This window comes from Mytilus edulis, chromosome 9 (assembly GCF_963676685.1).
Source record: "Mytilus edulis chromosome 9, xbMytEdul2.2, whole genome shotgun sequence".
Taxonomy (NCBI): Eukaryota; Metazoa; Mollusca; class Bivalvia; order Mytilida; family Mytilidae; genus Mytilus; species Mytilus edulis.
The window spans coordinates 59,201,989-59,215,477 of NC_092352.1; the positions used below are offsets into that span (position 1 = coordinate 59,201,989).

At 32.7% G+C, this 13,489-nt stretch overlaps 2 protein-coding genes across 4 annotated transcripts in view; one reads left to right on the top strand and one right to left on the bottom strand.

The window, feature by feature from the left end:
- Nucleotides 1–2,789: 2,789 nt before the first annotated feature.
- LOC139488679 (uncharacterized) lies at nt 2,790–10,498 on the bottom strand. Of its 2 annotated transcripts, none has more exons than XM_071274487.1 (6): nt 10,401–10,498; nt 7,313–7,585; nt 6,672–6,953; nt 5,810–5,869; nt 3,868–3,940; nt 2,790–3,350 (listed from the first exon to the last, which is right to left on the bottom strand). In XM_071274487.1, the coding sequence occupies exons 1-6, from the start codon at nt 10,456–10,458 to the stop codon at nt 3,164–3,166; spliced, it is 933 nt and encodes a 310-aa protein (XP_071130588.1). In that variant the 5' UTR covers nt 10,459–10,498; the 3' UTR covers nt 2,790–3,163. The 2 variants fall into 2 exon arrangements, with proteins under 2 accessions (XP_071130588.1, XP_071130589.1); XM_071274488.1 differs by having other exon boundaries at nt 10,373–10,488.
- A 657-nt stretch (nt 10,499–11,155) lies between these two features.
- LOC139488680 (uncharacterized) overlaps nt 11,156–13,489 on the top strand; it is a 5,637-nt gene continuing 3,303 nt past the window's right edge. The window contains exon 1 of one of the 2 annotated variants that reach the window (XM_071274489.1): nt 11,156–11,364. In XM_071274489.1, the coding sequence (XP_071130590.1) occupies nt 11,331–11,364 (34 nt within the window). In that variant the 5' untranslated portion in view covers nt 11,156–11,330. The remainder of the gene's footprint in view (nt 11,365–13,489) is intronic. The other variant, XM_071274490.1, reaches the window with a different exon arrangement.

Consider the following 13,489-nt stretch of genomic DNA (forward strand, 5'->3'; position numbering starts at 1 on the left):
TAAGCAGTCCACTGACCAAAGTTTTCATTTCGATTTGTAAATTAAGTTAGTTTTTTTTATGTGAATTTGAGAATGGGATTTAAATTTGCGAGAGAGAGAGAGAGAAAAGAAAAAAAAACAAATAGCATGACCAATAAGGATATAGGGTATACTAATATATAAAAATTGCGGTTTTTATCCAACGCAATCGTAGGTTTGAACGTAGTTTTCAATTTAGACTTGTTTCATGTATTTTTATGTTTGGGCTTGTATCATATTTTCCCCCGGTTTATATGATCCGTTCATCCTATATTGACTCTTAACATTCAAGAATCTATCTATAATTGAGGGTAAATCATATGGCTTTCCAAATGCCGTTTCGATCCCTAACATTACTGAAGAGACATTCATTGTCGAAATCCGGATCTGGTGTACAAAAATATATTGACATCTCATGTTTGTGGCATAACATCTTGGCCACAAGTCTATTGTTTTCTGTTTAGTATTAAATTGATATTAAGATCCATAGTGTTACATCTTGTGATCAATTTTATTTGGCAATCGCCAATGGCAGTCACCAGGGTTCTAGAACATCAGTTGTTCGACCTGTTAGTCAAATGCGTTTTGTTTAAATATACTTTTTCACTTTTTTGGTCTTTTGGAAAATGTTGTTTGTGCTGTATTTAGACCCTTCTACAATGCAATTTGTTTTACATGCACACGTATAAAAATTGCGGTTTTTATCCAACGCAATCGTAGGTTTGAACGTAGTTTTCAATTTAGACTTGTCTAATACGTTGTTGTTCAATTGGTTTTTATGTATATATACATAAAAACCAATTGAACAACAACGTAAAGACCAAAATAGAAATCCCAAGACATCGAACAGTCGTGAATTAGGGATAGAGGCTAGATACGTATTGGGCGATTAAAACCTTTATGTCAACTAAAAGACACAATGTCAGAAATCAAATTTTCCTACAAGATTTTTACTTTCCGCATATGGATGATCTTCTTTTTATAATTCAAAAGTTGGTGACTATGTAGAACGCATCTATCTAATCGAACTTGAGATCAAGGATACACATATGATACACATATAAGACAGTTGGGTCTGCCTTGTGTTTTGACCTACATCTCGAAATTGACAATTAGGGAAGGTTGCAAACAGCAAAGTTGCACGACAAAATAGAGGATTTCAGCCTTCTAATTGTGAACTTTCGATTTCTACGTAGTAACATGTATATATCTTCCGTGCCAGTTGATACGATATGCCATATCTGTTTTTAATTTACGATCATGATTTCCTGGATAGAAGGTTGTTACTCACAATATAGCTATGAAACCAAGAGTACGAATTAGTGAAGTTGAAAACATCCCTTCTGAAATTTTACAGACGCCAGTACGGGTAAGTGATCGGTATAGAATATCCGTGCGAGAGATGAAAGCGGATATTTTCATTAATGGGACCTACCGAATAAGACGTGTAACCGGGTTTGTACTACATAATGAAGCATGAACAACACTACGGTGACACATATGGAGTAGGATCTGCACGCCCTTCTGTAGAACATGCGATCACAGCCAGGTTTTATATTGTGGGATTCGTGTTGCTAAGTCTTTAGTTTTCTATGTTGTGATTTGCGTAATTTTGTTTGTCTGTTTGTCTTTTCTTTTTTAGCTAGAGCGTTGTTAGTTTATTTTTGACTTATGGTTTTGAATGTTCCTTTGGCTTCTGTCGTCTCTCTTTTTCAAATATCTTTATTCAGGCTGAATTCTAACACTCAGAATGGTCTGTCAATAACATCATTTCAAATTTTATGCAGCTAGGTAGGTCTCGCATGACCAATCTAATCAAAATATAGATCTCTGATTACGTTATACTCATATGAAGTATAACGTAATCAAAGATCTATTTTTTAATTAGATTGTCGCGTGACGTAGTTGAGTTTGAGAACTAACCAAATCAAAACATCCGTTACAGACACGTCTGGTAAAAGTTCATGTGGTTACTAGATCGCAGTGATGAATAAGGCAATACTTACAGATATACAAATTGTTCACAAACATTTTGTTTACAGGCTAGCAGTCGTATAAATAATCGAATGTGGTGATTTATGACCGTTATGCTAACTTTATGTATCGAAACATGACGAGTTAAGGGAAGTAACTCTCGCTAAAATTGTGTTTTTACAGAACCTTTCAAAATGCATTTTTTCATCCTGAGAATGCATATACATATGTAAGCTGCATATTGTTATATAATAGTATTGATAACCTATATCACGTATATCGTCAGTGATGAACGCATTTCAAATATAACATATTAAATCACCACAGAACACCTTCAAAGAAAATGATACAATTGTATATATCCACGCTTTGTGAATTGAGACTAATCACCGGGGAGTTTGTTAGAACAGCACGGTGAGTGTCATTTGTAAAGCAGGGTTCATATACCTTCCAGATCACCTGAGATCACCTCTAGTCTTGCTTGAAAAGAGTTGATGAGTTCTGTCAATTTCTAGATGTAGGTCAAGATATTAGGCAGACCTAACTGTATTATGTGTGTATCATTTGAGTATCTTGTTTTTTTAAATACTAAGACTTTTCTCCCTCAGGAATATAGATTACCTTAGATGTATTTGGCAAAACTTTTTTTCAACTTCGTATTTTTTTTGGCCTTTTTAACTTTTTTGGATTCGAGCGTCACTGATGATTCTCTGCGTCTGGCGTATATACAAATTTTAATTCTGGTATCTATGATGAGTTTATTTTCAAAGTTTGTCAAATTACAAATGAATGTAACATAATTGTAATAAAGACATTTTATTATGGAGATACCAAAATCTGTTGACAGTAAAACATTAATTAATATTTTGCTATTGACATTTTAAACAAAATTGTTAATTTTACACATAGTTTTCGATTTAATTTGATTATATGAAAGACGATTTTACCATCTCAACTACAAGTTATAATTGATTGTTGATTAAAACAAAATACGATTGGTTTTTACATTTAAATGTTGCAAGCAACAAGTCTAAACCATTATTGCAATGCAGGATACAATGCAAAAGTAAAAATATAAATACTGAAAAATGACGATAATATTTGGTTTTTGTAATAAAAATATATGATATTTTGCAATGTTTTTTATTCAAGGGGTCTCAAAAAGGACCTGTCATACCTCCTCTGTTCCACTGTCATAAATTTTCGCATTTTTATTATTTTCTGTTCCATTGCAATGACTTTTTTGTTTATTTTTGCTATCAATAACACTGGGTAAAGTTGCATCTTGTTTTACAATATTATCCCTATTGTTGGGGACGGGTTCTTGGTTGTCGTTACTTTTTCTGCACAAACCTGACCTGCAACGAAACAAATCATCAAAATTTAAATAAGTTTTGTGTATCAACAATATGCATGATTTTTAAAGAAAAACCTAGTATGTAGTAGAAATGAAAGACTTGATTATTTTAACATGTTTATGACAAATTTAAGAAGCTTTTTCGCTGATTTCATGTGATTTTGTTCATAGCGATATCTCCCTTAATATAAAAGCATGGTGTAGATTATATTTACACAAACACAATGGGACGTTCGCCTTCATGATATCTCTTCTCTTTTCTGTAAAAATACAGATTATTTCAATTTGGTTATCACAATTGCCGGTCAGCAGAAGCGCAGGTGGAATATAAATGTGTAATCAGTCTTTCGAGGTAATGGAATATTAAAAAAAAAGTGTAATAGACACTTTGAAGAGCTGATAATGATGTCATCGACCAATGTGCTGTCAAACCCCGACAATAGTTCAGAGCTATGCATTATGGAGATATTTTTGGAACCGTGATTTTTAATGATTTTAAAATATTAAAATAAAATTACCTTCTGATTAGACAACTAATTAATACCAGACAAGTTAACAGCACGACATCGACGACCATACCAACGATTGCACCTGTAAAACAATTCATAACATAAGTACAAGTATCTGTGTAACTGTCGAGCTGAGCTTCTTTCAGAATTGTATAACAAATAATTAGCATATATATATATATATATATATATGTTAAAATCTTCATGTTCAAATACCAGGAATTAAATAATATGCTTCATGCTGGTCAATGAAATAGAATTATTGTTACACACATGTTAATTCTGTTGTGTTTTTTTTCCCCCTTTTTTTGTAATTTTTGTGTGTGCTGAAACACGTTGGTTTTGGGGAACTATGGTTGGTTTTCCTATATTGTTCTTCGTAAATGATACAAGAAAAATGTTTTGGTTTTGGTTGTTTGTTTTAAGTAGTTTACCAAACGGCATGTGCATGATTTCTGTTGTCAATACTTACTTTTAATAATCTTTGATCTACGCCATACTGGTTTTCCATTAATAATAATCTTTTATCTGCGCATTAACGGCATTCAAATTTTTGGAATGCATGCTTATAAAGAAATATTACTATTATTAATAATTTGGGCTTTGAATACAGAAGTTTGTATCTGCTATGAATCCATTACGATGTACTCTGTGCAAACAGTCGTTTGTAAAAAAGACAAACAATTGTTTTATGTTGGTGGTATAGTGCCTAACAAGATTTTGTGAGGTAGACGAAATTGACTTTAAAACGATCGTATTGACTTTTAATGTGCAGAAATAGGCAGATCGGACATATTTTGACTTTAGTTACTTACTTCTTAAGTTTGGGATTAATTGTAATCAACATATTCCAATGAGACTGAAAAATGCTTTTTTTTATTATGATAAATAATAATTTTACCTGCCGTAGTCGTGCGTAAAATATATTTCGGTATTTCTCTTACGAAAATGACTTGTTTAATGGAACAAAACGTATTATTTGTAAACTTTCTCTTTACTCTTCACAATAGGCTTTAAAAAAATAACCTTTCCAACTGTATATTTCGAAAATTTTGTGAAAATCGAATAAGTGGCAATTCTTACCTTTCATACCTTAACTTTCATTGATAAAACATAATATTGACTCGTCCAGTGTCCAGTTTGAAGGTCATTTTAGTTACCGGTCACATTCATGCACGTTCTAATTAATCAATAGTCATGTATGAAAAGCATAAACAAGTTTGAAGGTAAACTAATAACAACTTAATCCAATCAAATTGCCTACGATTCAATAACAATGACCAGTCCACATCATAAAAATGTATAGGGGTAAACTGGGTAGGGAGAAAATGTCAGATATATTAAGTTCATTATTTTGCAATAACGAGTAAAAATTTGTTAACCAATAGATTTGTTATAATTTCATAATCATGTCGTTATGTATTGGTATAGTTTTTGGATCTTTCATTAGCGTATTTAAGGCTGTAGAAAGTTTGGCCTTCAAAAGTCAACTTAATCATTGACTTTATAAAGAAAATTCGCCTTTTTAAAACATTAAATGTTTCACAAATAATACGCGACAACAAAGCAAAATCATTTCTTAAAACACTGCAAAAAAAATAATTCTGATTGATGCAGTGGTATTGTCATAAATTGCACTGGAGTGAACAGTGGTACATCAAACGTCGAATTCCCTCACACAATGTTATCACACACTTATAGTTTTTACTTTTCATTTGTCGCACCACGAATCAATATGACAGGTAACATTCTATATAAAACTATAAAAGGATTATATTATGACATGATCAATTTGAAATCTTTTCTCTGACACTCGCTCAAATATTCAATTTTCAAATAAAAAGACAATATGGCACCCTTACTTCGTCAATTGAATACTATAATATCTCAAAACATAGTAGATATGCATATAAATATACAGGTAACTGTTTTGTCAATGTTTTATGTTTACCTATGTCTATGGAAACTTTTTTCTTCTGTGTTAGATCTGATAGAACATTTGGTACCTTCTCTGAAATCATTGAAAAACATAGGTTAATCGTCAATCAGTTTAATTGATGTCTGACATCGAACTCGAACTTCTTTAAAACTGAGTTTAACTGTGCGTATTGTTGTTCGTTTGTATATCATCTATTGTAAAGATGTATATGGGGAGGGTTTAGTGCCTGTCTCAAGTCAGGAACCTCTGGCTTTTGTTAGTCTTGTTGTTTTTTTCCAGCTCATTTATATGTTTCGGAGTTTAGTGTGACGTCCATTTTCACTGAACTAGTACACATTTCTGTGTAGGGGTTAGATGAAGACCGACTCGGGATGCGGGATTTCCTCACTGTGTTGAAGACCAATTGGTGGCCTTATGTTATTACCAGCTTTTTGGTCATTCCACATTCTCAATTTTATTAAACCCATTGCTATAATTGTTATGATTAAAATCAATTCTTTTGCAACATTATCCATACATTGTACTTAGACTTCTTTGTTAAACTATCTATGATTTTTTTTTTTTTTTTTTTTTTTTTTTTGTGAACACTTTTTTTTTTTTGGGGGGGGGGGGGTCTAGAGATATATTGCTGTCTACAACATAGGTCTTTTGCAGTTTTCAAAGTTTTCAAATTTAAATATTCTGGAGATGTACTCTTCAGTTTGACCAACAATTATCTTCTGATGAGCGAATATTCAAATTGTCTATTGTTTACAAAAACATATATTATCAATAAAGACATTAATGTGCATTTACAAAGATAAAATAATTCTTTTAAAACCATTCAACGAATGAACAAGTTGGAAATGTTATAATACTATCTTTTTTGTATTACCTTTACATTTAAACTCAATCATTAGCCTGTTTGATGGAAAACAATTTAGATCCTTCCATATCATTTCTGAAAGATTGAAGGTGCAAATGACTAAGTTTTCAATATCGATACATGCAGTTACATTTGAGGTTTGTGCATCATCGTTTACAGCTGAACAATTCTCGAACTTTTGATCAAACATAATCCTAGTTAGGTTGAGTTGTGGTGAGTACATATTTGAGCACCCATGAAGCAGTTTAGATTCGTCAGTTGTAAGAAATGCCTGTGAATAATTATCAAAACCTACAAATACAAAGCCTGTTTATTGATGGATTCAACTTAAAAGTCAAGAAATAATCATAATCATGATATGAATAAATTATAAATTTAAAAAAAAAGACTGCATACAAGAGTCCTTAACTTCGTTTTGAATTAAAAAAAAATATATACAATTTTCATGATTTTAAAATAATAAGAATAACTGTTGAACATGTATGCAATGTGTGTTTCAATGGAAGTAAGATCGATTTAAATTTCAAGTCGTGTCTCTTGGAAGTCCTATTATTGTACTATCATGCTACGTGCAGTTCTATTTTAACATTATTATAGTTTTTTGTTACATCTATCATCATGCTGAAATTATTGAAATGAAATGTATTTACCTGTGCAAGAATATGAATTGGACACATTTCCAAAATCATTAAACAAACAGCTACTAGTATTTGGATAGCTCATTGATATAGCGCACGTGGTATTTTCTTTACGGCAATCCCTTTTAATTGCATGTTTCTGTTCTTCCGTCACATTGCACAATGAAGTGTATTCGGTGCATAATTTTAAACTTTGCTGTCCTCTTAATTTAACTATTGTGATTGTCTTGTTTCCGGTACAGTTGTAGTTGATAACACTTGCGTTGCTCACATTTTCTTGAAAACCTGCAAACATGTATACATGTATATATGTGTGTATTGAGCTTGTTTACTTGTACAAAGGATGAGACAATACTTGAAACGTGCAAAGTCCAATAACTCTTGAATAAAATGTAGGAGAATTGTCAATATATAAAGATTTTTTTTTTAAAATACCAAACAAATATGTGAGGTTTAACGTAAATCTATTCAAAGATGCATACTCAAAGGTGAAATCACAAAAATACTGAACTCCGAGGAAAATTCAAAACGGAACGTTTCTAATCAAATGGCAAAATCAAAACCTCAAACACATTAAACGAATGGATAACAGCTTTCATGCATTATCTTATGTCACTCAAATAAGTGTTGAACAAGATGGAAAAATAATATTCAAATGTAACAGATACAGTGCTGTAACTCTAGACAGAAAAACAAGGAAATATCAAAAATCACAAGGGAATTTCTTTTCGTCAATTCCAGCATAACGTTTTGACCCAATACATTTCAATTATACTGTAGAAAAAATGGCAAAGTGTGAATGATTGCTTTAAATCTCACGGTTAAGTCTGGTATATATCTCTTGAAGTAAAATAAAAAATAAATCTTCTGCTTAACAATTCCGACAACAACATACAGTTTTAAATAAATATCTTAAAGAAAACGTGAGTTAGTATTAATTGATATGAGAAAAATCGCCTGATAGTATCTGTCAGTTATATTGCCATAACCCTGGAACGACTAACCACAAAATTTCCAAATCGGAAAGGGATTTCTTCCGTTTATCCTTAAGTTTAATACTATAAAATTAAATGATGAGAAATTGTTCCGATTTGAGTTATCGTACGACACTCGTTTACAAACGAATACCATTCGCATATCATAATATGTCCCATCGATGAAGGGCTTATAACATAGACAAATGTCAAATGGTAAAGACACAGATATGAAAGAGTTGTGTACGGATTTGGCAATAGCGATTCAACAAATATAGATTCAAAAGAAGTCTATTACATATTAAGTTAGCCCTTTAACACTTTCGGAATAAAGTTGATATAATATGCATACTCACACATACAGATACCAGACAAATGGCCTTTGAGCAGAGAAGATTCTTTTCTTTTGCAAAATAAAATACTACGAGAACGTACGTGACTTTAATTTTTTAATGTTATATGAATATGTTTTGTACTAGAAGGACACGCTTAAATTTCCTGTTTACAGAAAGACAGACATCTAACACTATCCTTTTCATTATTCCACCTCCGAACCCGACCATACTGAGTCTTTTAATCTCAATCATACATATAGATGAGGCGAGATACAAGCGTAGTGGCAGCAAATACAAATGTTCAAGTCTTTAGTTTGACCTTGTCGGGAACCACTTGAACCAGCAACCCGAAGTGGTTCAAAATGAAAAAATAATTTGATCAAAAATTGTCCTGTGATATTGAATATTAATTTTCCTAAATAGCTTCATTTAAAAAATCGAGCTTTTAAATCTTCAAAAATGTACGATCACATTTTGTATCGTCCACATCTTTTTACTAGATACATTCTATCAAATTTCTCGTTTCTACCTCATGTTAATTTTAATCGTTTGCTAAGGGGACGACCATTTGATATTCTGGGGGGGGGGGGGGGGGGGGGGGGGCAGGAGGATTTTGAAAATAGATAACTCAGCCTTGATAATCACAAATATAAATGGTTTGTTCTGTGGTAGTTTGAAAATGAATTACCTGACCTGCAATGTATAGAAAATAAATAACTCAGCAGGTCTAATCGAAAGTACATGTATGAGATGACACCAGATTCTTCATAAATTCATCTTTTTTCCCATAAAAAATCGGGAAACACTTCCCAATTTTTTTAATAACAAAACTATAAATATTATTTAAATATACTTGAAATGTCTGAAAATTGGTTTCATTTAACTTGAAGTATATTGTCTCAGGAAACCTTACCTCACCTTTATTTTAACAGGGCCGTAACTACATGTAGGAAATTTCAAAACCAAACGATGGTCTCCATATCAAATTGTGTTCACGGCCTTGCAAGAAGAAAGTTCTGTTTTCCCTCAGACTTATAGCCCTGATTTTTCGGGATCAATGTTTCTTATTTATTTGTCTTTTGTTTATTGATTGCCCTTCTGTATTCTGTTAGTGTTGCATTACTTTTGTAATCTAGTAATTTTGTTATGAACTTGATCATGAGTTTGAAAAAAAAACAGCAGCCACAGGCTTAACTATGTGAATTCAATTTTTGCTTTATCATGCACATTGGTCTTTTGATGTTGTCCCTAGAAACTTCAGTCTTACACTGAATTTATACATTTTGCTTTGAGACCAAAATATTGTCAAAAAATTATTAAAACAAAACTTCATTTTCAGATTATGACAGAATCTTCCGAACACCCAGAAAACATGATGTTGCATCATTTGTTCTATAGCTTCTTGGACCTTCAGTGGCTCCAAAACCCTTCAAAAAATATTTTGCCTCGCTCCGCATGCAATACATGTATATGCAGTTGGGAATTTAAAAGATTCATTTCTGCAGAGGGGATGGTTAATCTAATTAAATGGTACATAATGACTTGACTATACTATATGTATTATTTATAAACAAATCATTTAAAAAATTGCATGTTTTCGAATATCAAAAATATATAACCGATTAAAAACAAATCCTCCTGCCCCCCCCCCCCCCCCCCCCCCCTCCGAATATATCGTCCCCTTATATCGTCTGTGTCCCTTTCTTAAGGGGATCTATATGTATGTAAGATATTATAGCACATTCTATATTAATCTAACTGACCTTTTTGCATTGTGAAATAATTTCCTACCTTTTGCTTGCGTATTTATATAACATAAAACGATTATTAAAACAAATATTATCTCCATTATTAACCTTCAGGAAGAAGGATAAATGTCAGTCGGATGTGGTCATATTTGAAGGGAGGAAAAAATACTATGCGTAGTGAAGTAATATTCAAAACAGGTGTGATTTTAGGCTTTCCTTCTTTAGAAAAAATAAATATGTAGGTCAGCTCTCTTTTATAATTGCTTCTTATACCTTTATTATCTTGCTGGTATTTTGCTGATTTCCGTACAAAACAAGACTACAGCTTTCGAAGTCAATGTAAAGAACGTTTTGTGTTACCAAATTAAAAACACATCGAAGAGGGGCGAAAGATACCATAGGAGCAGTAAAACTCATAGATCGAACATAAACTGACAATACCATGGCTAAAACATAAAAAAAAAGTAAATACAAGTTATAGTATGCAAGACACAACATAAAAAGCTAAAGACTAAGCGAGACGAATCCAATCAAAAACTGGGGGTAATCTCAGGTGCTCCGGAAGGGTTAACAGATCCTGCTCCACATTTCGCACCCATCGTGTTGGTCATGTTATTACATACTCGGTAAATACATGTAGGTTACATTCGTGAAAAGGGAACAGGATTGTGGTTACGACATAAGGAACATATCCAATAGCATCTGAATATGTCATAACGGCCAACCAACTCGTGATGGCATCCGTAAAAGATATCACATATGTCATACCACTGACTCGATATCCTCTCTGTCTCCATGTTAAAATACGACATTTTTTTAACAGGAAAGTAAACAAATTGATGATACATAATACGCTTTATTTTTCAAAAACTAAAATCGGAAGTGTTATTATCGTACAAGTACACTGATAACAAGTATCTGTTTTAATTAATTATTAACTTTGAAGGACACTACACCATCAAGTTGGACAAACATGTTACTATTTGTAGTTATATTACAGCTTCTTGGTTAGTATTTTTTGTTTATTTCAAATTTAAAATATTTAACATTTTATAGAAACTTTTTACTTGACGTTATAATACTTTCTTAATATAGAAATGACGACCTACTTCGTATTTTATGAAATTCATATAAACACTGTAAAAATTGTACAGTAAGTATGATATGTACTTAGTTATAAACGGAAAAGAAAGAATAGTCAAATCATGTTGACGGTAAAAAGATAGTTATATGTATGCTAATCGCTCGTGTATGTAACAATGTTTTAGATTTTAACGAGAGAAATTTATGTATTACTGAAAAATTATTACACCAGGGTTTTCGATATCACAAACTAGTCAAAACATTTAATAAATTTTATCATCGGTATAAGGACATCATTCGTAAATATAGCTCAACATGCAGACTTCTTATACGTTCAGGTATTTCACATCCAATATTTTATGGAAATATTCTTTATAAAGCACAAAAATGTCAGTATTCACCTCAGAAGCTGACAAAACCTTTAGATAGACTTATTAAGAAGGGATATAGTTACGATACTGTTGTCAGGTCATTAAAGATTGCATATTTTGGCGTTAATATTGATTCACTTATAGGGTCTTTGCATCGGAACTAAACACGTTTATTTAAAAACCAGTTGTTGGCATGACACGGGTTATGTTTTTCTCATATATGTGATGATTGTATGATACTAAACCCCTAACGGGAAGGATTGTGCCTGATATTCATATGATGAAGACATAATCTTTCAATCAGTTAATTGAAGTGTGGGGCTGGCATGTCAGTTAACTGCTAGTAGTCTGATGTTATTTATGTATTATTGTCATTTTGTTTATTTTCTTTGGTTACATCTTCTGACATTAGACTCGGACTTCTCTAGACCTGATTTTTATTGTGCGTATTGTTATGCGTTTACTGTTCTGCATTGGCTAGAGGTATAGGGGGAGGGTCGAGATCTCATAAACATGTTTAACCCCGCCGCATTTTTTGCGCCTGTCCCAAGTCAGGAGCCTCTGGCCTTTGTTAGTATTATTTTTAATTTTAGTTTCTTGTGTACAATTTGGAGTTTAGTATGGCGTTTATTATCACTGAACTAGTATATATATTTGTGTTCGGGCCAGCTGAAGGACACCTCCGGGTGCGGGAATTTCCTCGCTGCATTGAAGACCTGTTGGTGACCTTCTGCTGTTGTCTTCTCTATGGTCGGGTTGTTGTTTTTTTGACACATTCCCCATTTCCATTCTCAATTTTAATAGTTGCAATGGACTAAATTTTTAATAGGGTCATAAACTGTAAATTGCAAAAAAAATCACATGCATTATCAACTTCAGCTATTTCAGACATTGAACGTCAACTAACATTAGTAACACAGCAAATGTGACTGGATGTTGTTTTGTATAATAATGTCTGTCCTATAAAAGGATTTACATGTACGTTTTAACTCCATGAAAAGTGATTTTAATGTTACTGCCGAGTGAAGCGACGCTAAAACTTTTTTAACTGAGTTGTGCTAAAAATCACATCAATCGTAAAAAACATAATATTATGGTTTTTGTGTCGATCAACGGTAAAGGTCGTCTACCCCCCCCCCCCCCCCCCCCCCCCCCCCCCCCCCCCCCCCCCCCCCCCCCCCCCCCCCCCCCCCCATTTTTGTTTTCCCTCTCTCGATCTGCTACCGAGATACATATCGAAAGACTTAAATATTGAAATAAGAAGATCTGGTAAGTACCCATTGGTACTACTATCCACCAGATAACAAATAACACAAATGTTAACAACTATAGGTTGCATTTCTGTAAATTTATATAGACAATGCGATTATAGGAAATCCCTTTATGGCTTAAACTGTGACACTTTTACTATGAACTTTCGTAAAAATTATATCCTAGGAATGGAAAGTTGATATTCACTGCTTTTTATTCAAAGGTCAACACATATGGATGTGCGGCATATTTTCAACATTTATATGCCCCGAACATGTTAGTCTAAGAATTTAAACTCTTACTAAAATTGTGTACGACCCAACCTTTACTGTTTGCCTAATTCAGAATTAATTTTTCACCGCAATAATATGTTTTTTTATACTGTAACAGTCCCAAGTTATGTCGTTATGAGATGAATCCTATCTGG

What these genes read in the sequence shown, in the direction of transcription:
- LOC139488679 (XM_071274487.1), bottom strand. Translation starts at nt 10,458, where the DNA reads ATGGAGATAATATTTGTTTTAATAATCGTTTTATGTTATATAAATACG. An exon ending in CAATTCATATTCTTGCACAG is followed by an intron (nt 6,954 to 7,312) that starts GTAAATACATTT and finishes TTGTATTTGTAG; the next exon opens with GTTTTGATAATTATTCACAG. An exon ending in ATTAGTTGTCTAATCAGAAG is followed by an intron (nt 3,351 to 3,867) that starts GTAATTTTATTT and finishes GTTTCGTTGCAG; the next exon opens with GTCAGGTTTGTGCAGAAAAA.